The sequence below is a fragment of the Rhinoderma darwinii genome, chromosome 1 (genome assembly GCF_050947455.1).
Source record: "Rhinoderma darwinii isolate aRhiDar2 chromosome 1, aRhiDar2.hap1, whole genome shotgun sequence".
Taxonomy (NCBI): Eukaryota; Metazoa; Chordata; class Amphibia; order Anura; family Rhinodermatidae; genus Rhinoderma; species Rhinoderma darwinii.
Window position 1 is genome coordinate 54,989,773 of NC_134687.1, and position 27,372 is coordinate 55,017,144.

Here is a 27,372-nt window from a genome sequence, read left to right on the forward strand (position 1 = left end):
TACTGACGTCATAGCAGGTGCAGTGGCTTGTATGTACTGTGGGGGCGGGGGTGTCAATAACACATAGATATTCACCAACCCTATAACCTGACAAACTAGTCGTATTTTTAAAGTCACCGTGACCTACAAATCCTGTGTATTTGCAAAAGGCGGCAAAAATATGCATTTCAAAGATTTTAGGGGCAAAGTTTATAGTTGATACATTTCTCGAGCAGTTCACACACCCCATTCTCCATTTTCTTACTCTACTGTTGTATTCATGGTCTCTCCTCAGATTGTGATCTATTATGTTGGGCACAAAGGCATATACAAGCTTTTGATTTTGCACGCACCTTTTGGTGAAATATTTTCCACTTTTAAGAGCAGTACTTTATGAAACCGTTTGGAAAAGTAAATGGCTAGAAAAATAATCCATGTAAAGTGGGACTAGTGTCTAATCACTGATGTAGACCATTTCGTTGAATAACAGGAGAAACTCTTCCTTATATGGTCCCAGTGCGAGAGTCTTTGCGCTTCGCTTTATACTTTTCACATTCCTGATGGGAGAGGTGATAGCATTTTAACTCCTATAACTTGCTGTGGGTTTGTCTGACCTGGGGCCGGTCACTGAGGAATTAAATCGCAACAAAATGTTCTCGCTTCATAAACACTGCTGCTCATTCATTTCATTACAGCCCCAGATTTGTCGATTTCTCTATAAAGGATGAATGTGATATGTGTGTTTTGCACAGAAAGGAGTCTATCTACTGTTTTTATGAAGTAGTCCTCAATCGAAAAGCGATATGCCATAGTCTCTTTGAGAAATGCAGGGTATAGTCTGCAGGAAATTGATCACCTGGAGAAGGTTTCTCTCATGTGTGCAGTGCGTCCTCAAGAAATTCTCTGAAAACAAGAGTGTACGTGATCAACCACGAGCTGGACAACCTCGAGTGACCACAAAACAGGGAGACAAATTTGTCACCGTGTATTCCAAACAGGACAGATTCAAAACAGCTGATCAGATCCATGCTCTGATCGCAACTGTCAAACACCACCTTGTAGCCAGTTGCATGAAGGAATGCTTTGCATCCTGAAAGTAGTTGCTTAGGCCCATTAATAAAAAATAAGCTATTGTGGGCTAAAAGCACAGGAGCCGGACCACAATTTAGTGGAAGAAGGTTCTTTTCACAGACTAATTGAAGTTTGAGGTGTTTGGTTTGTGAACGTTTATTCGTCGTGTGACAGGTGAACGCATACGTACTGCTTTCATTCAGCCCACAGTCAAACACGGAGGAGGTTCCATTATGGTCTGGGGATGTCTCGGAGGTGGTGCGACTAATATGTTACTAAAAATCAAAGGAATCAAGTCATACCACAACATACCACCTGGTGCGCCCTACCATTTCTGCCGGCACCCGTCTTATTGGTTGTGGTTTCACACTACAGCAAGATGATTACTCAAGACATACCTCCTGTCATTGCAAAAGAGCGAAAATAGGTGCTAAAGAACCTAGTTTGACCACCCCGAAGCCGGATTATAATCCAATTGAACTACTTTCGGATCATCTGGACAGGTGTGTTTGAGATGTGCAATTTATGAGCTCAAATCACCTTTGGGCGTTTCTACAAGAGATGTGGGCTGCAATCGGAGCTAAAGCTTTAGACAAGTTGACCGACCGAATGCCCCGCGTTGGCACTGCTGTGATTGCTGCTAAGGGTGGATACTTTCAGAGAAAATTATGGATATCAAGGCTCCGTTCATTTATAAACAATATTCATAAAACATGTATAGTTGCCTAAATATATTCATCACAAACTAGCTTTTGTTGATTTCCCCAAAAATGTATTTAAGTGGTTTATTGAAATTCATGAGCAGTAGTGAACTACTATAAAGGTAAAAAGTGTTCTCTAATGGTTCCTCACAGGCAATTCAAGAGTTCTCTATTTGATGGGTGTAGAGCTCATTAGACCCCCTAAACCTATGCAGAAGAGTTGAAAGTTAGCGCATAATAAATAAACAGCTAAAACCCTATATGCAAGTTTTGGATGATCATGGCTTCAATAACCATGACTGAAGATTAATTTGTGTCCCAGCTCAGCTTGTGAGATTTTTTTACAGCGCATCCTTTCACCTTTTACAGATTTGCAATTCTCATATTTAAAATATATTACAAAGTTGAAAAAAGTTCATAAAACTTTTGGCCACACCGCAAATCCATGGTAATACACAGTACAATATATGTTAATGGGGTTTTCAAAACCCCATCCACGTGGGGTGTATCTATTAGTTCTTTAAGCTAGCAGTTGCGCCTGGGCACCTGACTTCAGGATTGGGATCTGATGTTCACCATGTGGCAGCTGTGCTGCTGTTTATATTTTAGTCCTGTACGGTAACGGACACACTACACCAATGTAGTTTGAACGCAGCTCTGTAGTAGAAAAGTTGCCAAGCTTTTTCTCTCCTCTGCTCATTGCGGCTGGAAGCACTTGACATTACACACGTTCCCAACACCTTACCAGAGCTTGTATAAGCTAGTGGGACAGTTAGTATCTTCTACATCCGCTCACTGTACAGTAAAGCCTTATGCACACGATCGTTGCCTTTAATGTGGCCGCAAACTCTGGATCCTAGTGTCCGTATATGGGTACGTAATGTCTCCGATTCGCTTCTGCAAACGTTCCACATGTCCATATATTATGGCAATGTTTCCGTGTGTCATCAGTTTATTTGATCCGCAAAAAACCCAGAAAGAGGAAATGTCGCTAAATAGTCTCGTCCCTCCCCGTAAACACCCATTGGAAGGTCACGTGATCGCTCTAGCACCCATTTCTATGCTTTCGCAGCTTAGAGTGCTCTCTTTGATTACTCTACTTGGCTAGCTTTAGTTTCTGGTGACTTTTGGCTTTTCACCTTGTGGTCGTGGTAGGAGTCTGATTACTCTTGTGCAGGAGCGTACAGGACTGGGCGTCACAAAAGCAGTCTCTCTGGGTCAATCCTGGCCATTTTGGAATGCTCACTTGGCCCAACGAAGCTGTGGGGGGATCTCCGCGACGCTGTGAGGGGATTTCACAGGCATTTCCCATCCAAGTATACGCAAAATGCGGACAGCACACTAATGGCTTTCGGTATTTTTGCGGCCCCATAGACTTGAATGTGCGGCACGGGTCCGCATAAACAGACATGGATAGAACATGTTCTCTGATTTGAGGATATCACACTGACTAAGAATACGGTCATGTACATGAGGTCTAAAAAGAGAGGACATCCTCAGAATGCAAATCACCAGAGCAAGTGGTGTGCAGAAATGTAGCTAGCTCTGATGCCTGCAGAGTTGTGAATGCTGCTCTGGAGTAGAATAAAAGCTGTAACACCCGCAAGTAATGCAATATATTTACAAAGTAGCTCAACTTTTTATATAATCATTTAGTTAATTCATATTGTGTAAAAGGGTATTCAGAGGTGGACAGTCAATTTATTTGGTCAAATTTTAGTTTCCACCGTTTGAAGTATCAAAACTCTATAGGTTGCACTTGGGGAAGTTCTTCTGAAATATTTTTGTGACTGATCGAGCTGGACCTGAAACAGTCAATTCCATAATTCCCAATGGGAGTTCATTTTTCACAATATTGTTTTAAAAAACCTCCTTCGTCCTATCTGATATTTTTAATAGACAGTCTATGGGACAACAGATAAATACTGTTGCAGCAGACCTTACATTGTGATTTTTTGTATTTTTTGTTTTTGTATTTTTTTTTTTTCAGTCATTCCGTTTACTTGGACAAAACAAATGACCACTGATCAAGATGACAATATCCTTTTTATTTTTTTATCACAACGGGTCTATAAAATCTGATTGTAGAACCAACCGATGACAACAAATGCATGTTTTGAAGGCAAACCCTAGTGTGAAGATGAATTTCATGGTAAAATGAATGAGGAAGCTGACAGTCCCCTTTCATAGTGAAATATAAGAATATGTAAAGTCACCAAGGCGTGCAGAAGCCTCAACTGTAAATTTGACCTTTTGTCATTCTTTATTTTTCTATGTTTTAATTTCTTGGTGGCTGGTTGTACATCTGAGTCATTAAGTACATAGCTGCAATGCATCATAATTGCTATGAAAAATCTGCCAAAACACGTAAAAGGAAGTAATAAAATTGTATTTTCAAGAAAAAAGTGAAGTTGAATATATATATAATATATACTACCGTTCAAAAGTTTGGGGTCACCCAGACAATTTTGTGTTTTCCATGAAAACTCACACTTATATTTATCAAATGAGTTGCAAAATGACTAGAAAATATAGTCAAGACATTGAGAAGGTTAGAAATAATGATTTTTATTTCAAATAATAATTTTCTCCTTCAAACTTTGCTTTCGTCAAAGAATGCTCCATTTGCAGCAATTACAGCATTGCAGACCTTTGGCATTCTAGCTGTTCATTTGCTGAGGTAATCGGGAGAAATTTCACCCCATGCTTCCAGAAGCCCCTCCCACAAGTTGAATTGGCTTGATGGGCACTTCTTGCGTACCATACGGTCAAGCTGCTCCCACAACAGCTCTATGGGGTTGAGATCTGGTGACTGCGCTGGCCACTCCATTACAGATAGAATACCAGCTGCCTGCTTCTTCCCTAAATAGTTCTTGCATAATTTGGAGGTGGGCTTTGGGTCATTGTCCTGTTGTAGGATGAAATTGGCTCCAATCAAGCGCTGTCCGCAGGGTATGGCATGGCGTTGCAAAATGGAGTGATGCCCTTCCTTATTCAAAATCCCTTTTACCTTGTACAAATCTCCCACTTTACCAGCACCAAAGCAACCCCAGACCATCACATTACCTCCACCATGCTTGACAGATGGCGTCACGCACTCTTCCAGCATCTTTTCAATTGTCTTACAAATGTTCTTCTGTGTGATCCAAACACCTCAAACTTCGATTCGTCTGTCCATAACACTTTTTTTCCAATGTCCAATGTCTGTGTGCTTTTGCCCATATTAATCTTTTCCTTTTATTAGCCAGTCTCAGATGTGGCTTTTTCTTTGCCACTCTGCTCTGAAGGCCAACATCCCGGAGTCGCCTCTTCACTGTAGACGTTGACACTGGCGTTTTGCGGGTACTATTTAATGAAGCTGCCAGTTGAGGACCTGTGAGGCGTCTATTTCTCAAACTAGAGACTCTAATGTACTTGTCTTGTTGCTCAGTTGTGCAGCGGGGCCTCCCACTTCTCTTTCTACTCTGGTTAGTGCCTGTGTGTGCTGTCCACTGAAGGGAGTAGTACACACCGTTGTAGGAAATCTTCAGTTTCTTGGCAATTTCTCGCATGGAATAGCCTTCATTTCTAAGAACAAGAATAGACTGTCGAGTTTCACATGAAAGCTCTCTTTTTCTAGCCATTTTGAGAGTTTAATCAAACCCACAAATGTAATGCTCCAGATTCTCAACTAGCTCAAAGGAAGGTCAGTTTTATAGCTCCTCTAAACAGCAAAACTGTTTACAGCGGTGCTAACATAATAGCACAAGGGTTTTCAAGTGTTTTCTAATCATCCATTAGCCTTCTAACACAGTTGGCAAACACAATGTACCATTAGAACACTGGAGTGATGGTTGCTGGAAATGGGCCTCTATACACCTATGTAGCTATTGCATTAAAAACCAGACGTTTGCAGCTAGAATAGTCATTTAGCACATTAACAATGTATAGAGTATTTCTGATTAATTTAATGTTAATTTTAATGTTAATTTTAATGTTTTCTTGCAAAAAGGAAATTTCTAAGTGACCCTAAGCTTTTGAACGGATGTGTGTGTGTGTGTGTGTGTGTGTGTGTGTGTGTGTGTGTATATATATAATATAGATTGAAAATATTACTTTCTATGTATGTGATTTATTTTGTAGTAGCTGCTATACCAATACTTATGACTTCAGGATATTTGTAATAGGTTCTGCGCTTTGAACAATCCCTACAAGTTAGGGTCCATTGACAATAAGCTGATTACAAAGTGTCCCCCTGCTGGAACCCCCCAGCGATCAGTTGTCATCTGCGGGGAAACCTGAAAGTAAGTGTTCAGTTTCCCTGCAGCACCACCACAGGGGACATTAATCATTACACCACTCCAATTCAAGTTGGTGGGTTGTACCGTTTGTCTGTGGTTGGCTCTGGAGGACAGGGCAGGCCCTCCAGTGCAAGAGACACTCTTTGTAACCGCTCTTCACTCTGGCCAAGAGATGAGGATCCTGAACAGCGGACCCCCTGCTATTACCTAAGAATTTTCTAATGGTGTGTATGAAAATGGCTTTATAAACTTGGACAACCTCTCGAATTATTTACTTTTTTTTTTCCTTGCAGTTCATAACTGGACAGAAGAAGAGACGTTGCAGTGGTTGTTTGAGTTTGTGGAGCTCCCGCAGTATGAGAAGACATTCCGGGAAAACTCTGTCAAAGGAACGACTTTGCCAAGGTAAGAGTCTTCATGCTGCATCTGTGAGGAAAAACAAACACAAATACACTGGGGAGATTCGTTACATTTATTTAGATTTATTTTCTAATGGCCTCTGAAAAATAACGTCTGGAATCTGGTTGGTTGCTAACTTTCACTTACCCTTGCACTAGTTTTGATATTCCCCGCTTTCTATTACTCTTGCTTAGTCTCCCACCATCTGTCCAGCTATTGCTGATCTACAACTACCAGCATGCCCGACAGCCGTAGGCTGGGAGTTGTAGTTCTGCAACCACTGGAGAGCCACACCGTAAACACCACTGATCTTTCTACTTCTTCAGGGTGCTGGCCTTCAGCTTTTCCACAGCTTGTAGCTATTTCAGTATTGAAACACTTATGCATGATGCATGTTTTTGGTTATTCTTTGCTTCTGTATAAGAGAATTGTATTTACTGCAATTCCCAAATACCTAACTATTAACTGATCACGCACTTTACAAGCAAAAGCAATTCAACCTATCGAAAGGATTGGGTGCAATATAAACCTGGACCCTGGTTGCTCTGGTTTAATGAACAATGTACCGCCCACCATCGGGATTATGTGCCTGAAGTCAATGGCTCCCTATTAATGTATGTGATCCCCTTAAAAGTTGAAATAGTGCATCAAAGTGTTGGGGGACTGAAAATGGTTTTCCAGCTGCAGTTTTTCTCCAAGTCGTTTTTGCAGAATAAGCTTTTAGTATGAAGTATTTCCTGCACAATTACCCCTTATCAACATTTGACATTATTGTACACCATGGTTGGGGTAGGGGTGAGTATAAAGTTATTCCTGGCCTTTTATCCACTTGAATGCCGATTTTAGATTTAAAAACCACTTAATTTAAAAACCTAAAAAATCGGATCAAGTGGTGCGGAATGATTGTGCGATGCCTCCTGTTCATCGACGTGGCAGTTATCGCTACTTGTCGCAAACTGAGAGGACAGAATCCTTGAACTGAGAGACCTTGGTCTGTCACTCCGGCAGATGACTACACGCCGAGACGTCCGGACGGTTCAAATTTGCGTGTCCCGGAGGTTCGGAGATCAACAACAAACGGGAATGCACGGACAGATTGTCTGATTGGAAGAATGGCACTTAGTGATCCATTCTGGAATGCAAGTGAAATTGGACATCCTATCCCAAGCCTAGCTCGGCAACCAGTGTCGACACAAACCATCAGAAGGCGTTTGCACGACATTGGGCTACGAGTTAGACGTTCCATTGACCACACATCACTGCTCTCAAAGGATATTGTGGTGCACAGCAAGATGGCAATGGAGGCTGGAATGGAGGTCTATCCTCTTCAGCGATGAGTCCCGCTTTTGTCTCTGACACAATGATTGGCAGAGATTGCTTTGGAGACCAAGTGGGCATCTCCATGAAGAGGCCCTCACAAGGGAACGTCACACCGGTCCTACTCCTGGGATTATGGTGTGCGGTGGCATAAGGTACGGTAGCCGGACCCCTCTAGTCTACTTTTCAGGTATAATAACCGCTCGGTGTTACATTGATTTGGCCGTGGAACCATTGGTACGCCCATTTCTCCAAAGTGTCCCAGAAGCAATTTTTCAACAGGACAACTCCAGGCCTGGAGAAATGGCTGTACCAATGGCCCAGATTACGTAAGCCCTGTCAGGAGAAGTAGATAAAAAAAAAAAATAATTCAGTGCAACGGTGTCATATACTTTAACCCCTTAAGGACTGAGCCTTTTTTTTTTTTTTCGTTTTTAACTCCCCGCCTCTGAAGAGGCATAACTTTTTTTTTTTTCTGTCCGAGTGGCATGATGGCTTATTTTTTTTGGGAGAAGTTGTTTCTAATGGCCTAATTAAAATTACCAAATCATGTACTGGGAAACTGGAAAAAACATTATTTGCGGGCTGAAATTGGAAAAAACAGATTCCTACATTTTTGGTTTTTTACGGCTTTCACCGTGCGGTAAAATTACAACTTTATTCTGCGGCTCAATTAGATTACGGTGATACCAAATTTATACACCACGTTCTGAGAGCCATAACTTTTTTTTTTCTGTGGATTGAGCGGTATGAGGACTTATTTTTTGCATGACGAGCTGTAGTTTTTTTTATTATCGGTACCACTTTTTTTGCATATATGATTTTTGATCACTTTTTATGAATTTTTTTTTTGAGCCATGGTGACCAAAAAACAGCGATTTTGGCGGTTTAAAATTAGTTTTTTACGGCGTCTACCGTGCGAGTGTAATAATGGTATGTTATAATAGCTCGGACTTTTAAGGATGCAGTGATGCCAATTTTGTTAATTTTATTTTTTACATCAATTTAGAGGAAAATTTTTTGTTTTTTTTAAACTTTTAATAGTTTTTTTTTTCTTCATTAATTTTTTTTACACATCTTATTCGCCCCCCCTAGAGATTTTGAACCCGTGATCGTTAGATCGCTGGTACAATACACTGCAATACTAATGTATTGCAGTATATTGTCATTTGTACGGGCTTCTGTCAAGCCGTGCCAGAGGCAAGCAGAAGTGTCACGATGGGTATGTGGACCCACTGGGACGTACCGCCGCAGCGGGATAACAGCTGGCCAACAAGATACTAAGTCAATGTCTGTAGTACGAATAAGGATACTTGTGGTAATTCACATAGTAGCAATGGTTAGGCTCAGATGGGACCTTGGCAGCCGGCAGACACCAGGCACGGTGTAACACCGCAGGCGTAGTATACGGCACAACACGACTCCAACTCTCTATGGCACAGGAACAAGGTAGCACAGGATACAAGTAGCAGGTATGGGAACACTGGGAACTGGAAAACACTAAGGGACAATTTGCACAGACTAACACGGGTAAACACAACAACGCTCAGGCAATGAAGGAAGTTGCAGGGCCCTTCTTATAGTCCAGGGTGATCATGGGCTAATTAAACATAGTTTTCCCTTTAAGGCCAGGCACGAACGTGCGCGCGCGCACCCTACGGGACACCGCAGAGTGAAATGCAAGTGAATGCTGGCGTCTCTTGAGGAGATGTGGGCCAGCGCTCACAGATCCATGGCTGCGGCTGTCGGGAGGTGAGTAATCCCGACGGTCCGTGGCCATGGGCGTTACAAGAAGGCAGTCCTGGGGGCCTTCATTAGGCCCCTGGGCTGCCATGACTAACATCGGCACCCCCGATTGTATTGTGGGGGCACCTATAAGATGTCCCCTTCTTTTTTCGATTTTGCGGTCACGATTGAACACAGCATTTGAGGGGTTAAATGGCCAGAAACAGCGCGATCGCGGTTCCTGTACGTTAGTCCCGGGTGTCGGCTGTAATACATAGCTGACACCCGCCGAGTATGGAGCGCAGCCCGTGAGGGAACTCCATTTTTCCTATGGCGCTTGTCACGTACCTGTACTAGATAATGCGTCAAGGAATTCAAGAATTTTACAGTTAACTGACATGTACGCACCTATTCACATCCGCTACTAAGTTTAAGGCTGGGGTTACCTGTTGCTTTCCAGTTGACGACAAATAGCGAAAACTCAAAGAAACAATTGAAGTTCCGTCGCAATCGTGATTTCACTGCCTTTCGCAAGTTCTTTCACTATTGTGCAAGTTTCATATGTCATTTTATGTAATCACTTCAGAAAGAAACCTGTTAGAAATACCTGGATGAAGACATCATTGTTTATCTGAGCAATTGAACAAACAAGAGAATAATGCATGCACTTTCTTGGGTGGTGAACGTTTCAGGAAGCTATTTGTGAAGCTTTAAGATTCAATACAGTTTTTAAACTTTGGCCTCCACCAACCCAGATTCCCTCCTAGTAGTCCCAGGAGGACGGCCTCCAAGTAGTCACTGCAGGACCCTACTCTGAAATGACACACAGTGCACTCTCATTGCCCGATGGTTGTGGTCTGTGTCCGCTTCCTTAGGAAGAGATGGAGCTTGATGCTAATGGTGACGTCCAGCTCCATGCATTTATCACCAGGTGGAAGCGCCTGACCACCAAATGACCTGGTGCCCGTTTCTGTGTTTTTTTTTTTTTTTTTGTTTTTTTTTTCAGTCCTGTAAAGATTTTTAGGAGACTGAACTGGTCAACCAAATATAAAATAACAGAGGAATGGTGTGTAGCATTGCCAGTATTCATAATCTTGTTCTTCTAAATGTGATCCAATGTAAACGGGAAGCACTTATAAATATACTTACAATAAAATATGCTTTTCTTCTGTTTTGCAAACAGAATAGCTGTGAACGAGCCGCTATTTATGATCTCGCACCTGAAGATCAGTGATCGAAGCCACAGACAAAAACTTCACCTGAAGGCGTTGGATGTTGTTCTGTTTGGGCCATTAACACGTGTGTATGAAGACTGTTCATAAGGACATGGCAGCGAGCGTTTCTTCATGCTTTGTGACTTATGAAACCATTCTTTTCTTTACAGGCCCCCCTCATAACTGGGTGAAGGATTTTGTACTGACTATTTCTATAGTGATTGGTGTTGGTGGATGCTGGTTTGCCTATACACAGAACAAGACTTCAAAAGAGCATATATCACAGATGATGAAAGATTTAGAAGGACTACAGAAGGCTGAGATAAGTCTTCTGGAGCTGCAGGAAAGGTAAGAACTGACGTGGTCCTCACTGGGATATAAAAAAACTACAACAATTTGTTGTCTTTCTCTGGTATTTCGTCATGGCGCCCTCTCAGCTTCCGCTTTGCATGTGAAGAGCAGGAACCTGAAAGCGTGTTTAAAACAATATTCCATCCTAATGCAAATTCTTGGCTCACCGGCGTACAGACGCTCTACATGCAAATGCAGTACATTATATTTTACTATTCTACACCACTATATAAAGTGTGGCACGGTGCTGCAGGCGGTGGTGGGTACCTTCAGTGGTGTATTTGACTTCTCCAGGACCATGGTGATTTTGGAGATGACCGCGATGACTTTATTATGTATTATTTGTTGCGGAACATCATACTAGATAACATAATTTTATATTTTAGGGACAATTGGTAGCAATGGAAAAGATTTCACCCAGATGTTGATATAAACACCATACATATTTTGTTACATCTATTGCGCATTTGGATTTTTTATTCTATTTATGGCTGCATAGTCTGCAAGCATTCTAGCCAGGGCACTACAGTTCATTACATGCACATTGGTGTTTCACAGGTCAGGAACCTGGGGTCACTCTTATGCACTCAACGGGCTGGTTACCCTGAGAGAAACTAGATAACGCTGCAGTACTAGTTAGGAGAATTTTTTTTGTCCGGTTTCCCGCGTTCATACCAAGAACCTCTGAGAAATGTGAATAAGAAGCTGTGATATTCATTTCTTTATCCTCCTCACTATTGTTCTCGTGTATTATCTGCTATATTAATTTTACATTTGTTTATTCTCTTTAAGGTTAGAAAGAGCCCAGGAAGAAAACAGGACTGTTGCTGTAGAAAAACAAAATCTGGAGCGCAAGTTAATGGACGAAATCAGCGACGCGAAGCGGGAAGCTCAGCGCCTCCGAGAACTGAGGGAAGGAGCAGAATGTGAACTCAGTAGACTTAAGTATGCAGAGGAGGAACTAGTTCAGGTATTTCACTTGTTATGTGATTGTTACACTAAGGCTACATTCACACGACAGTGAAAACGTCCGTGTGATGGCTGTTTTTCTAACGGCCGTTTTCAGAGCAATAAAGTTCCATGGGTGTATTCACATGGCCGTTTTTTTAACGGCCTATGAATATTGGCCGTCAAAGAATAGGACATGTCCTATTTTTGGCCGTTTTCACAGCCAGACTGCTCCCATAGCCGGTAAAAACTGATCCATTGACTTCTGTTTTTTTTTTAGGAAATAATCCTTGTTAAGGTCGGAAAAACTGATCCTAGCCGAGGGCTCCCCGCCCACAACGCTACTTTGATCGCTGAGCCCTGGGAAGCCCTTCACATTACTGTCCATAGAAGGACAGTGATGTTGGGCTTTCAACAATGGAATCCCTGGCCAGAACATCGCAAGATCTCTGGCTGGGGACTTCAGTCTTCTAGCTAGCACCCCTCCCACTACCTAGCACCCCCCTGACTGAAGATAGCAAGCCCCCCTTCCAACCCCCGTAGATAGCGCGCCACTGTAACTCCCTGTAGGAGCGCAATCCCCTGCGGCCAGACCGCGCTCTGGCATGGGATTCCACTTCTGGAGCGGAATCCCCTGTAAGCTCTAGCAGGGGATTCCGCTCTCCTGACATCACTGTCCATATATGGACAGATCTCAGGAGTTCGTCTATGAGGAATCACCTGCCCGAGTGATTCCGCTCCTACAGTGAGCTAACAGGGTGGCGTGCTGTCTAACAGGGTGGCGTGCTGTCTAACAGGGTGGCGTGCTGTCTAACAGGGTGGCGTGCTGTCTAACGGGGGGCGTGCGGCACGATCTACAATGGGCACTGTGGCACTATCTACAGGGACATTGCAGCACTATCTACATGGGCACTGTGGCATTATGTGGGCTCTGGCACTATCTACAATGGGCACTGTGGTACTATCTACAGGGACATTGCAGCACTATCTACATGGGTACTGTGGCACGATCTACAATGGGCACTGTGGCACGATCTGGGCTCTGGCACTTTCTACAATGGGCACTGTGGCACTATCTACAGGGACATTGCAGCACTATCTACATGGGCACTGTGGCATTATGTGGGCTCTGGCATTATCTACAATGGGCACTGTCACTTTATATGTGGGCACTGTGGTACTATGTGGTCACTGTGGCACTATCTACAGTGGGCACTGTGGCACTATCTACAGGGACATTGCAGCACTATCTACATGGGCACTGTGGCATTATGTGGGCACTGGCATTATCTACAATGGGCACTGTCACTTTATATGTGGGCACTGTGGTACTATGTGGTCACTGTGGCACTATCTACAGTGGGCACTGTGGCACTATCTACAGGGACATTGCAGCACTATCTACATGGGCACTGTGGTGTTTTCAGGGGTTTTGGACAAAAAAAACAACTGACAAATGAAAAACATCCTTTTTTTAATAATTTTTTTAAATGGCCATGAATAACGGATGGCAAGCGGCCATTAGAGACGGACTGGAAATGGATAAAGAATGTAAAGACACATTGATGAAAAATGGGCATAAACTGACCGTTGATCAGTTTTTAATGGCCATTTTTTTTCACTTTCGTGTGACTATGGCCCTAGAGATATTTTGTATTTATTGCATCAGGTGTTCACCACCAATAAAGACTCGTATTCTGTATAGGAATGGGAAAGAAAAGGAAGAAAGTGAAGCAATAATTTGATTTTAAGCTTTTATTGGTGTGTGTTAAAATGTATTTTCGGTAACCATTAAATTGTATCACCTGCAGGATTTGGGGTACTGGTTTATATAATGGGCTGAATGTCCCCAGTATGTTTATACAGCCCAGTCATTCTCTTCATTGTGTTATTTTTGTTCTTTAGATACAGCATTTTTGTAGGGGTCAGTTTTTATTCAGTCTTTGTCACTTTTTTTTTTACTATAGAAAATGTATTTCTGTTATGTAGAGGGAATATACTTTCACTGTATTGTGAATCCCCTTTTCACAGTCTTGATGTTGCAGTCACCATCCCCTCTCAGGATGTAGCCGGGCTATGTGCAGAGAGATCGTGTTGTATTGTTAGCCACTAGAGAATACATCACGGTCTGTCCGCTATATTTAATCTCTATATAGCGTGTGGTTTGTGCGCCGTACATGAGGATAGTATATTTGGCTGTGCTGGATGATGGTTTCCGGTAAGTATTCCTGGACCTTCTCTATATTCGTGTCTTGCACGCCGCACTTGTAGGAGCTATGATTTCCTAATTTTAGCAAGACTGCGCTATTAGAATATTACTGTCCCTATTCTGACGCGCGTTTCGCAGAGTAGAACTCTGCGTCTTCTGGGGGCTACTTCAGGTAGTTCAAGTCTAACTTTGTGGCAAATATATATTATTCACTAGTCAGACTTACTAAAGTGGTTTTACCATCATATGGCATATTATGTGTGGGCATGGTGTAAAACTTTATTTTCTAATAAGGACTAGCCAGTTACTTATCGCAATTAAAAATTATTGCTAATGCATGCTGGATAATTATAGAAGAAAGTCACCATATTTTTCAAATTTTTTATAAAATGGAGGCACATTCTTGATATTTGCAGGTTCGCATGGCATTGAAAAAAGCCGAAAAGGAGTTTGAATTGAGAAGTAACTGGTCTGTCCCGGATACGCTCCAGAAATGGCTGCAGCTGACGCATGAGGTGGAAGTACAGTACTATAACATCAAGAAGCAGCATGCAGAAATGCAACTTGCAATAGCTAAAGAGGAGGTAATGCAACTCGGAGCGAGAACCCTTCTTATCACATTGATTTGTGTATGATGCTGAACAGCTGAAAACTGGAGTTTTTATAGCCCATTATCACGTAGGGCCTTCTAAGTGGGTCCTAAACAATGTGGTCAGACAGCCATGATCTTGAAGATTAGGGGTGCACGATGACTTTTGTTGTAAACTTCTCTATTGCAGTTTTAGTTTGATCGGTTATTGCATTAAGTTTTGCATACTGTGGGACTCCGTGCGCTCTGACGCCTCTGCTTTACAACCATAATACAAGTGACCCTAGTCCAAAATATTGGTAAATCAATTAGAGACTTCTACCCATCTCAAACATTTATGACATATCCACAGGATGCAGGTTACAGCTCCGAGACCCGAAGCTATATTCGGAACGGGACCGCTAATCCAAGGTCGAGACTCAGTGGAGGAGTGGTGGTCATGCATTCACGCGTCTCATTCTGTTCTATGGGAGTTACGGCAACAGCTGTGCAGCGCTTGCTTGTTTGTTTTCATAACTTCCATAGAACAGATTGGAGCAAGCCGCACGCAAGCACAATCTCCTTTCTGCTCATCCTGAATGCGAATGAGGCGGGATCGGGAGTTCAGTGGAACCCCCGATCTCCAGATAGGTGTGGTCCAAGCTCCTTTACATATGCCATAAATGTGTGAGATGGGAATAACGCCAAGTATGGGAGGGAGGGCGCACTTCATTGTAAGGACTGGCTAATAAAATTCCTACATTGCTGGTCTAAGGTTGATGTACTCCTCATTAGAGTTCCCCTTTAATGCTTGTGGTCAACACAAGATAAATGTCCTATTCAGTTAACATTATTGAATATTGGCCGTCAAAGAATAGGACATGTCCTATTTTTGGCCGTTTTCATGGCCAGACTGCTCCCATAGAAGTCAATGGATCAGTTTTTACCGGCTGTTTTTTTAGGAAATAATCCTTGTTACGGCGGGAAAAACTGATCCTAGCCGATGGCTCCCCGTCCACAACGCTACTTTGATCGCTGAGCCTGGGGAGGCTCTTGACATTACTGTCCATAGAAGGACAGTGATGTCGGGCTTTCAACAATGGAATCCCTGGCCAGAACATCGCAAGATCTCTGGCTGGGGACTTCAGTCTTCTAGCTAGCACCCCCTGACTGAAGATAGCAAGCCCCCCGTCCAACCCCCGTAGATAGCGCGCCACTGTAGCTCCCTGTAGGAGCGCAATCCCCTGCGGCCAGACCCCGCTCCGGCAAGAGAGTACGCTCTAGCAGGGGATTCTGCTCTTCTGACATCACTGTCCATATATGGACAGAGATGTCAGGGCTCTGTCTATGAGGAATCGCCTGCCCGAGGGATTCCGCTCCTACAGTGAGCTAGAATTGCACGGTCTACAGGGTGGCGTGCTGTCTACAGGGTGGCGTGCTGTCTACAGGGTGGCGTGCTGTCTACAGGGAGGCGTGCTGTCTACAGGGGGGCACTGTGGCACTATCTACTGTGGGCACTATGTGGGCATTATCTACTGTGGGCACTATGTGGGCATTATCTACAGGGACATTGCAGCACTATCTACATGGGCACTGTGGTGTTTTCAGGCGGTTTGGGACGAAAAAAAAACTGACAAATGAAAAACATCTTTTTATTTTTTATACATGGCCATGAATAACTGTTGGCAAACGGCCATTCGAAAACAGCTGAGCAGCACTTGCTCGTCTTTTTTCATAACTTCCGTAGAACATATTGGAGCAAGCCGCACGCAAGCACAATCTCCTTTCTGCTCATCCTGAATACGAATGAGGCGGGATCGGGAGTTCAGTGGAACCCTCGATCGCTAGATAGGTGTGGTCCAAGCTCCTTTACATATGCCATAAATGTGTGAGATGGGAATAACTCCAAGCATGGGAGGGAGGGCGCACTTCATTGTGAGGACTGGCTAATACAATTCCTACATTGCTAGTCTAAGGTTGATGTACTCCTCATTGGAGTTCCCCTTTAATGCTTGTGGTCAACACAAGATAAATGTCCTATTCAGTTAACATTATTAGAGTATTCAATTCTTACAATTTTGTGTTTCCTAGCGGCTTCATCTTTCACCCGAGCAGCTCATCCGGTAGTGTCCTGCTTACCTGTGTTCTATTTCTCTTCTAGGCAGAAAAAATAAAGAAGAAAAGGAGCACGGTTTTTGGAACATTGCATGTTGCGCACAGCTCGTCGCTGGATGAGGTGGACCATAAAATTCTTGAAGCAAAGTCAGTTCTGTTAATATTACAGTTAAAGTGGAACTCTGTGTCTGGGTTACATTTGACTATTAATTTTATTGTGTTTTGTTATAAATTGTCATTAACAAAATGCCCTTTCCGAAATGAGCAGAACAAATTTGATACCGTCATCAGTCATTGGAAGGCTCGCTGACTAGTTCACCTCCTAGTAGTAACTGCTGGGTGCCTGCTGATTCATGGGACAATATAAAGCACATCACCAACTAATATACAGTTATGTCAATTCTCACCACGACTTTCTCCTTTATGGTCCACATTGATTTGAGGACAGCAACACAGGAGCTCTGTAAGGAATAGGGTATTCCGGCCATAGACATTTATAGAATAGCTGTAGGGGGTCCCCTTGTCTCCTCCTTTTGACAGACATGTTCTAGGGAGCAACAGGGACACGAGACCCCTGTTCTACTATTCAGTGGGGGTCCTCATCTATCAGACATTTATGGCTTATCCCGTGAATATGTCATAAATGTCTATTGTCGAAATACACCTTCTAATTCTGTATCTATATTACACTATATATAGCTGATAAATATCTGGTGAAGGATCGCCTAGTAAAGCTGAGTTTGTCATTTAAAGCAGTATTCTGGGTTTTGATAATAAATGTTATTGGTTGTATAGTGAAAAGTAGTACAATTTTCAGATATATTTTCTGTTTTTATTCGTCACGGTTTTCAAGATCTCTGCTTTTTGTCATTCCATAAGAACTTTCGTTGTTTACTTCCAGTGGATAGAATTCTGTTCATGGTCATGTGATGGACACAAAGCTGCAGCGCTCGTTACAGTATGTGTATCAGAGCTGTGTCTTTTAACAAGCTGAGCATCTGTGTCTCTATTACATGGCCACGGACAGATTTATTTTTTTTTCCCAAGGAGCAAACAAAAGTGACTATTCAGTGATGGCAAGCAGAAATATTGAAAACTTTGAGGAATTAATACAGAAAGTAGATTGGAAAATTCTATACCTTTTTATTTTTTCTGCATTTATTTGCTAAAATCGGACAACCAGGTAAGACATGGTGACACCATGAAAAGTTGTGCTATATAATAAACTCTGCTCCATTCAGTTTGTTTTATTTGTGTATTTCAGTAAATGGGAACTTGTCGTCAGTTTTTACCCCCTAAAGTGGTCCCACCACGCTTTCTAAATGTATGGCTGTTTGTCCAAGGTAGCGTAGCATACCGTTATAAAATGTTTTAAGATCTGTTGTATGTAAATAATGCCTCAATTGTCCAATGGGTGTTTACTCCTCTTGGCAGTGTTCGGGATTTCACTTTTAACCTGTTGTGGGTAGAGGCTTTAAATCCCTTCCACGCATGCGTCAGTCCAGATTTGGAGAAGACCGTGGCTCACACCTCCTGTTTGCTTGGGTTAGAGATGAAAACTGCCGACACTTCTGAGCGGAGTAAACCAGCTGACATTTCAGGCCTCTCTTACATACAAAAGCGGAACGTTTTGAGGTATATTTTTGTAAGGTATGCTGCGCTACCGGGGACAAACGGGCATATGTTCAGAAAGTTCTTTAAAGTGGTCCCACCATGCCCTAGGTCATGTAGAGGGGTAAAAACTGATAACCGGTTCCCTTTAAGTGCCAGTCTGACCATCTTCATTGACGTTTTGAATCTGTCTTCCACAGGAAAGCACTTTCTGAGTTAACCACGTGTCTGCGGGAGCGACTTTTTCGATGGCAACAGATTGAGAAGCTGTGTGGTTTTCAGATCGTGCACAATTCTGGTTTGCCAAACCTGACATCTACACTTTACTCTGACCACAGTTGGGTGGTTATGCCCAGGGTCTCTATTCCTCCTTACCCGATAGCTGGTGGGGTGGATGATTTGGATGAAGATACGCCTCCAATCATTTCCCAGTTCCATGGTATGCACGCTCTCCTTCCGTCTATAAGGAATAACCCCTCCTCATCCGGAGATGTACCTTATGTATTGAGTTTTTGGAAACCACATCACATGTCCAGTAATTTCCGTGCTGCTACATGATATAATTTGCAGCTATTTTTCCACTAGTTCGCATTGGAAATGATGAATCCCTTTATCACATAAGCACCATGTACACTTGCTATTAGACCTGTCACTGTCAGAAATAAATAATGACCGTAAACGCGTGCCGTATAACTAAGTTGCACCTGACAAATACAAACCGGACAGGTCATGCCAACTTTTGAAATTCCTTTTCTAGGGACACTTCGGCTTTGGCAGACCGTGGTTTATCAGAGCGTGGCTTGTTATAGGGTGGAGTTTGTCAGGGGGGGGGGGGTTTACATGGGTCCGGGTTTGCAAGAATATAATTATTTTTAAAAAATGTTCCCGGTATACTGTCCTTACTGTAAGGACCTTACAATGGGGACGAATCGAGGGAGAGGATTGCCACAGCCGTGATCTCCGACGCCGTTTGCTGTTAAAGTTACAGTTTTTATGAAGCCCGGATTACCTCTTTTTAAATCAGACCAGACCCCAAAATGATTTCAGACCCTTTAATACCTGCTCCTGGCTTCTCTTCAGTAGCTCTAAGCACCGCCACATATGACTTCTTGGCAGCCAGCACCAAGAAGCCATGTGCGGTGGGGCCAGACACAAGGAGAATTGGGTAATCTTGGCCGTTATGTGCTTTTGCAGGACAGTGTCTGGAATAAATACTTCTCAGGATTGCCCTTAAAAAAGTAGGTAAAGTCCCGGTGATTATTTTTCATGTTGTCATTGGAATCTTTCAGTAGTGCAGCCTCACGCTTATAGGCCTGTAGTACCAGGTGATTACCGGTAGATCTCCACATAGAAGTGCGATATTAGAAAACTGTTCACATTTTTAACGTACACTAAAAGCTGTTTCATTAATATCTTCGGGAAGGTCTCCTTTAGATCCATAAATACTTCAGTTTTTTTTTTATTCTGACACGTTCCATCCCTCAACAATTGTTCTATGCGACTCCTGTCATTTATAAGTAATGAGGAATCTGTTCTTGTCTGGATGTTAGGAAGTCACGTACACTCAGGGAGGGCTTGGATTGCTTTCATCTGTAGACAAATAGATTATTACTGATACACTTTTTTTTTTCTGCTGCTGAAACACTTGATGTAGGACTTGCACACAAAAGACTTGGCTGTAACCAGATAACGGATTAATGGTTTGTTTGTTTTTTAATATAAGAAATATCAAGTTACTCTGTGCTTAACAAATGTTCTAATCTCCTTCTGAATTAAAGACCTGTCATCTCTCCTGGCATGTCTGTTTCAGTAAATACTTGTATTCCCATGAAGTAACCATGCTGGAGCATCTTTTCTTAGAATTCATGCATTGTTTTTCCTCTGTTATTGCTCCTGGAAATGTATGAACTCATTGACGTTACCGTTCCCCTTTTTTAATGGCGTGTTCCTCCATTCTGAGACTATCAGCACTGATTTCTACAGTGTCAGACTGTGTAAGGACAAACCACATTGAGGAGGGGAGTGGTAACATCCAATTGTGAATTTATTCAGACTTTTCCGGGAGGAATAACAGAGGAATGACAAAAATGCTCCAGGATTGTTATTTAATGGGGAATACAAGTTTTTACTGACCTGTCTGGAGAGCTGACCGCTCCTCTCACAAACCTGAACTCCAGTTCAGTTGAAAGGGAAAATTTGAGCTATTTCTTTGATCCTCATTCACATTTATTGTTCTGTGACCCTCCGCTGTTTCCCACCGTACTAATGTGGCAGTCACGTGGAACTTCAGTGGGATGTACTGCATTTGGTGTTGCATTTGAAAATTCTGCCATTCAGTGCGTTCTCATGGGTGTGCTGGGTGCGTGGCCTTCAGTTGTGTAATCGGGGCCCACACTCGGCATGCAGGAGGATTTTACTAACTTTCCTGTGCTGGTTTTCACAAATGGTACAAAAGTCGTAAATTGTGGTAAAAATGTAGTCTTTTGTGCCATTTGTTGCTACTCACAGCACTTTTCTAAAAAGTGACCAGGGCTTGGCCGAGGCCGGGGGCCACCCATGGTCTGACAAATTGATCAGAATTTGCACCAGAAACTGGCGTAAATTATGGCGCAAATCTACTCCAGCCAGAGATGCTCCTATCTTATTACGAGGTGTGTCTCTTAATAAATTTAGCCGCATTTTACCCCAATTTTCTTTTAAAACTGGCATATAAAACGCTAGTATTAAGTCCCATTTACACGGGCCAGTGATCGTGCAAATGCTCGTTCGGCGGCTGATTTAATCTTTTATGCTGCTCAGAAAATCATTGTTCTCGGCAGCATATCTCCCGGTGTAAACAGAATGTGCGGTCGACATTATGTAAGCGGCATGGGAAAGAACGATCGTAATAACGACATTGGAATGTGTAAAGGGCCTTTAAAGAAGCGCTGATCGACCTGTAATTATCGGCTCCTGTGTAAACCTAATAAATTCCCGCCCCCACAGTCTGTAAGGTATTTGGATATGGTCCGTTACAGTGTGTGTTGGGAGCGCGACCAATGCCGGGGATGAAAGTGAAACGCCACTTCTTTCTGCTGCTCACCTGTTTCTCGTTGCCATTTTACATAACTTCTGGCCAACTCCAAAGGGGGTTGGGGGCATTATCAAGTATTACAGGTTCATTATTCTGGGCATCAGTGGGGTCCCCAACTCATGGACAGCACCAGTGTTTTGTTCTAACCCCTGTTCCCCAAATTGACCTACATGAATTTCTGAAAGCATGTGAGGTAGATGGTCGTGTCTCTAACTTGGCCCTGCACACAGGCTTGGCAGATATCAACCATATTCCCTACCACTGGCTGTCTAAAAGAGAACATATCTTCAGGCTGACCATACCAAACCATTTTTAGAGTTAAAAAAGAAGAAAGTTTTTATCCACCGTTGATCCCTGGATAAATATGAATGAATTTCCCCAAAACATTTTTGAGTTCCTTTTAATTTATTAATTGACTTCCTTAAATTTTGGGAATTGCAGTTTATTTCACTATGTGCATTCACAAACGAGGTATTATGATACAGACAACCAGTTCATCTGCAGATAAAGATTTGGAGGTTGTATGTAATACAAATAAGCCCTGTGTACAATTGAACTTGTTTAGAGAGCCCCCTAGTGTCCACACAATCAAACTACGCAGAAGAAATGTAGTACTCAGAAGCTGCAGCCTGAAAATGTTCTGGATCTTGTCCAGCAGTGAATTATTTTGGTATGAATAAGTTACAATGCTTACATGCAAAATGTTTAGATAGTAGTCGATGTAATACTTTCCTGTAAACTGCTTTCTGGGTGTTTTTTATGATATGATCTAATGTTGCACATTAAAAGGTCTCTTGTTTTCTTTCTTTTATGTGATTAAAATTCCCTTTCTGTCTCTGAAGGTTCCATTCTAAAAACTCATGGAACATTGGCACGGAGCAGCAGCATGTGTCGTCCTCGACGTAATGTAATTCCACCTTCCCCCAAGTCTCAGCACGTCCTGCAGTCACCTGATCCAGACATTCTGTCGGTATCGAGCTGTCCTGCTCTTTACCGCACTGAGGAGGAAGAGGATGCAATATATTTCATTGCAGAAAAGCAGTGGTATGAGAAATTAAGTCACGCTAATATACATAAAAGGTAGATTGTGTAAAAAAATATATATATATATAAATGCCTCTCACTAGCTTATAGTAGCAATAATCTACCTGGAATTCACATCAACACAGAAGCAAGTACAAATCCCACACCCATGTATAATGGTCACACGGAAGATCTGGTGAATGGTTAAAGAAGTCTGTACCAGAGCGCCAACAGTAATGTTGGGCAACTTAAGAAATAGACCGCAACCCTCGTACCAGGCGATTTTGAAATACGTTACTACTTATGCATGTTTGCAACCATTTTGACAAAAAAAAAAATAATTTATTTTGTGCTCCAACATTTTTTGGGGTGAACTGTTGCTTGCTTTTGTGTGGACTCTCTTACTGCGACTAATCACTACCTCTGCTTGTGCATTTGAGAAGATGTTGCTGTATTACTATTGTGTGGTGTAAATTCTGTGCAATTTAGTTCATTGCATTGCACACAAAATAATACACTACTAATCTAAACTTGAAATAGTTTTGCCATCTAAATTTATATAAAGAATAAACTGATGAATACTGCCGCCTGAGATTGGGATTGGCATGTCAATTTTACCTTCTTCGCTATCTGTACAGCGCCAATCCAGCGTTGACCTGAACTCCAGAGTTATACACAGTAGAGTCACATTATGACCAGCAGCTAATATCCAGAGTAACCGCCTTGTGCAGCACGGACAGCAGCTAGACGGGCTGGGAGTGACGCAATAAGGTGCTGGTAGGTTGTCTCTGGCGCCATGCTGACTGCAGTGCACCCCACATTTGCTGGAGAGTGCATGGGGGAAGATCCATAGATTGAACAAGACGATTGAGGTGGTCCCACATATGCTCAATTGGGTTCAAGTCTGGCAAATTAGGGGGCCAGGGAAGTACTTGGAAGTCTTGGTCGTGCTCTTCTAACCACTGTCGAACATTTCTAGCCGTGTGACATGTCGCATTGTCTTGCTGGAAGATTCCATCTGCCCCAGTGAAGACAAACAGCATGTATGGGTGGACATGATCTGAAACGATGGATTCATACCCAAATCGGTTCAGAGTGCCTTCCACATGGGCGATTGGCCCAGAGAATATAATGAAAAACATCCCCAGACCAGAGCGCTGCCGCCACCAGCTTGTGCTCTTCCAGGAATGGTTGCAGGCTGTTTGTTCTCTGTTTCTCGCCTGACACGCCAACGTCCATCCATTCAATGAAACAGAAAATGTGGCTCATCGGTGAAGGCAACCCTTTGCCAATCATCGGTAGTCCAATTCCAATATGGCCGTGCAAATTGAAGCCTTTTTTCCCCGATGCACCTTTGTTAGCAGTGGAGCAGTGACCATCCGTCCGCTTCAGAGCCCCATATGCAGTAGTGTTTGCTGAACTGGTTTAGTCTCTCATATGGTAGCCCCCTGGTTAATTTTCACGGTGAGCTGCTCCGCCGTAATGTGTCGTTTGGCCCTCGCGCACCTTCGTAGCCGGCGTTGACCTCTCACATCAATGGCACGTGGTGCTCCGCAGTTTCCACATCGGTTGTTCCCAATAGTGCCATTTGTCGACACGATACACTTTCACCACAGCAGCACGCGAACAGTTCACAATCTGCGCTGTCTGAGAAATACTGCCACCCTGTGCCCTAAATCCAATAATCATTCCTTTTTGCAACTCTGATAAATCACACCTTTCACCCACAGCAACAACGAGCGATATGTGTTCAGACAGCCTATCACACATATTATACCCACCAAGCCGGCCCACAACACATCACTTCCTTTATGGGCTACGCGCTGCCGACGTCGAAAGTAGGTGTTCATAATAATGTGACTCGACTGTGTATGAGCTATATAGAAGGGTTCTTCTGCCTAACAACCATGGTTTTTTTTTCCAGGCAGGCAGCTTGTAGCAACCAGTGGCAGACTTCTTAGATATTCATCTTAAGTGAATGCCAGTGAAATTAGGGCAGCGAAGGGGCATAAATGCTTGGCAAAACATAATTGTGCTGTCCAGATTAAGAACAAAAAGGGTCTTCTATGTTTTCCTGAAACAACGCCTCTCTTCTCCATGAGCTTTTGTATAGCTGCCATACCAGGCACAGTCCATAGACAAGAGTGGCGCTGTTTCTGGGGGAAAAAAATGTCTTTCTATTATAATCCAGGACATTAACCAAACTTCTCTCTATCAAACTGCCCTTATAACCTCTCTCTATTTAATATATAGTCTCTATCTTATGTATACTAATAACCAACACTTGTGTGCTATAATTGGGCATAGTGTAGATTTTATTACCCACTCAAGTCTAGACGCCAACGGCTTCACAAGATCATTCTATAAATCAGTCTTTGCTGACTATTTTTGGCGGTTGCTATTTAGGAAAGGCTGCACTGAAGTCTTACACTTTTACTTTAGTGCATCCATTAGACAACAGCCCTCAACCCCTTCACCCCCACAGCGAAGGAAAACCATAGAACTGATGAGTGGGCATCATGGTAATGCATAAACCTACCTGGCCGACCCAGAGTCCCATCAAGAGACTCCACTCTGCCCTAAAATGTCATATTGAGACCCATAGTAGAGATATCGTTTTCTGAAATGCTGGCCTCCTCTCCACGAAAATGTCGATTTTTTTTTTTTTCAAAAAATTTTTGCAAACGCAGCAATTTTCTGAATTTTTATTTGTTTTGTGTCGTCAGGGAAGCTCAAGATACGAGCTCGGAATGTGATTCTTTAAACTCTTCAATTGGAAGAAGGCAGTCACCCCCCTCAAGTCTGGAGGTTCAGCAGCAGCCTAAACGGAAGATCTCAAAAGAGGAAACCTCCTGTGAGGAGTCTTTATCTACAGACTCTCCTGTGACCACAGATGCTTCTAAAGCCTCCTCCCCTGACACCACAGGGTTGACAGAAAGCCAAAGCATGGTCTTTAGTCCAGCCAGTAAAGTGTACAATGGTATTTTGGAGAAATCCTGCAGCTTACACCAACTCTCCAGTGTTTTACCAGTCTCCAAACCAACCCATACTTCCTTTCCTACGTCTCCTAACGACAGCAAGCCAGTTCAAGAAGTTCATGGAATTCCTGTACTAAAGACCACGCCACATGACATATCTCAGAATGGCGAGAAAAAAAAGCAATCGAAAATTAAAGTTCTGCTGAAGAAAATCTCAAAGTAAATGACTTGATGGGATTAAAGACAATGGATGAAGCGTCTTAACGTTTTAAGAATGTAACTCCTTGTGGAGTTTTTCAAGACTGGATGTTCTGGGTGTGAAGCTCCGAGGTTCGTCTTACTATTTTACCGACTGTGAAGGTCATGCGAACTCTTCTCACTGAAGTTCAATGGAAAGTGGATCTGTTTACAGTCACTTTTTATCTATTTATTTCTGCTTTTAAGTTTTTAGTTCTACATTTTTAAGAAGCCACTTCGGACTACCCAGCGCTAACAGACTTCTCAAGACTTACCCAATCTCTTGTTTACTGGAGCATCTTCTTATCTTTCCACAGAGCTATGACATTTTACATTACGGACTAAGTAACTAATTGCACTACAGTTTGTTCAGGTTTTTTTTTTTTTCCAGGCTGAAAAAAAAAAAAACCCGCAAATTTGCAAGTGAAATAGTTAAAGATTTGTAAAATGACAGATAAGAGGGTCGGTTTTCACTTTTTAAATCAACTGGGTTTTTAAGTCGAGCCTAGAGTTTCTAATAGACACGAAGAAGGAGAAGACACTCATACATTTTTGTATGGGAGGCTTAAATTCACCTCCTCTTACTGGTCCAGATTGACGTCCTGCTGTAAAGAGTGTTGGTTTCTCCAGGGCTTTCACTGTGATTTCACAGAGCTGCAAGCTGTATGATATATGTAGATATTCTAGAACAAGAGGGCGCACTTCTTGATCTTTTATGCAAGCGATGATTGTGGATCGTTACAGGCGTTAATGCACTTAGATTGGTGCTTTAAGTGCTATTAACCAATAAGCCGAGGATTGTTTACAGGCAAAGGGTGACTGGATTTGCTATCCTTTCTACTGCGTTGGAGTCGGAGGTATTTACTGTATCTCGGGCTGACCCACTGACTACTTTAGCATGCAGATGTGCAAACAACTAGTAGCGTTTATGGTTCCTATTGTTACAAACACACATGCATTTTCATAGCTCAAAATTAACACCATGGGTATTGCTAAAATGTACTGTATGCCATAAACCTCTCGCACTGCCCGGACGACTAGTATCTGCATTGGGGCCCCTCATCGCTCGAACTCGCATTTTTGTTTCTCTGCTACAAGAGATTTGTACATGTTGTAACATACACAAGGCCACTTTTAACTAATAATACTTTTGCTACTACAGACATGTATGTCTACCCCCTTTTGCCAATACTTCGACTTTTTTTTTTTTTTCTGTTGTTTTTGCCTGTTCATATCGTAATCACTAGATCTGTTACATTTCAAAATGTACAATTTTCCAATAAACTAATTTATTTGATTTCTGGAAGAAAATTTACTTTATGGCACGTGCTTCATGACTTGTATATAAAAGGTACAGTAACAGGCCGCACATTCACCACACATTATTACAGTATGCTGTAGGCATCACCAGCACAGGACGTGGCAACAAGTAAATCGTATTTTCACCCTTGTTTCATGGAGAGTATTTTAACCGATCATCAATGCCTTTTGTGTCTAGGGCACAATATATCCATTATTTTACTGTAGTAGATTTAACCAATCACAGAAGACTGAGGGCTACATCACTGATGAC

General features: G+C 42.6%; 1 protein-coding gene across 2 annotated transcripts in view; it reads left to right on the forward strand.

The window, feature by feature from the left end:
- STIM2 (stromal interaction molecule 2) overlaps window positions 1-27,096 on the forward strand; it is a 90,566-nt gene extending 63,470 nt beyond the window's left edge. Inside the window, exons 4-12 of one of the 2 annotated variants that reach the window (XM_075858876.1) lie at window positions 6,325-6,436; window positions 10,656-10,771; window positions 10,857-11,034; window positions 11,830-12,007; window positions 14,611-14,778; window positions 16,924-17,024; window positions 18,689-18,927; window positions 22,404-22,641; window positions 25,311-27,096. In XM_075858876.1, coding sequence (XP_075714991.1) covers window positions 6,325-6,436; window positions 10,656-10,771; window positions 10,857-11,034; window positions 11,830-12,007; window positions 14,611-14,778; window positions 16,924-17,024; window positions 18,689-18,927; window positions 22,404-22,641; window positions 25,311-25,785 — 1,805 coding nt within the window. In that variant the 3' untranslated portion in view covers window positions 25,786-27,096. The remainder of the gene's footprint in view (window positions 1-6,324; window positions 6,437-10,655; window positions 10,772-10,856; window positions 11,035-11,829; window positions 12,008-14,610; window positions 14,779-16,923; window positions 17,025-18,688; window positions 18,928-22,403; window positions 22,642-25,310) is intronic. The other variant, XM_075858885.1, reaches the window with a different exon arrangement.
- Window positions 27,097-27,372: the final 276 nt, after the last annotated feature.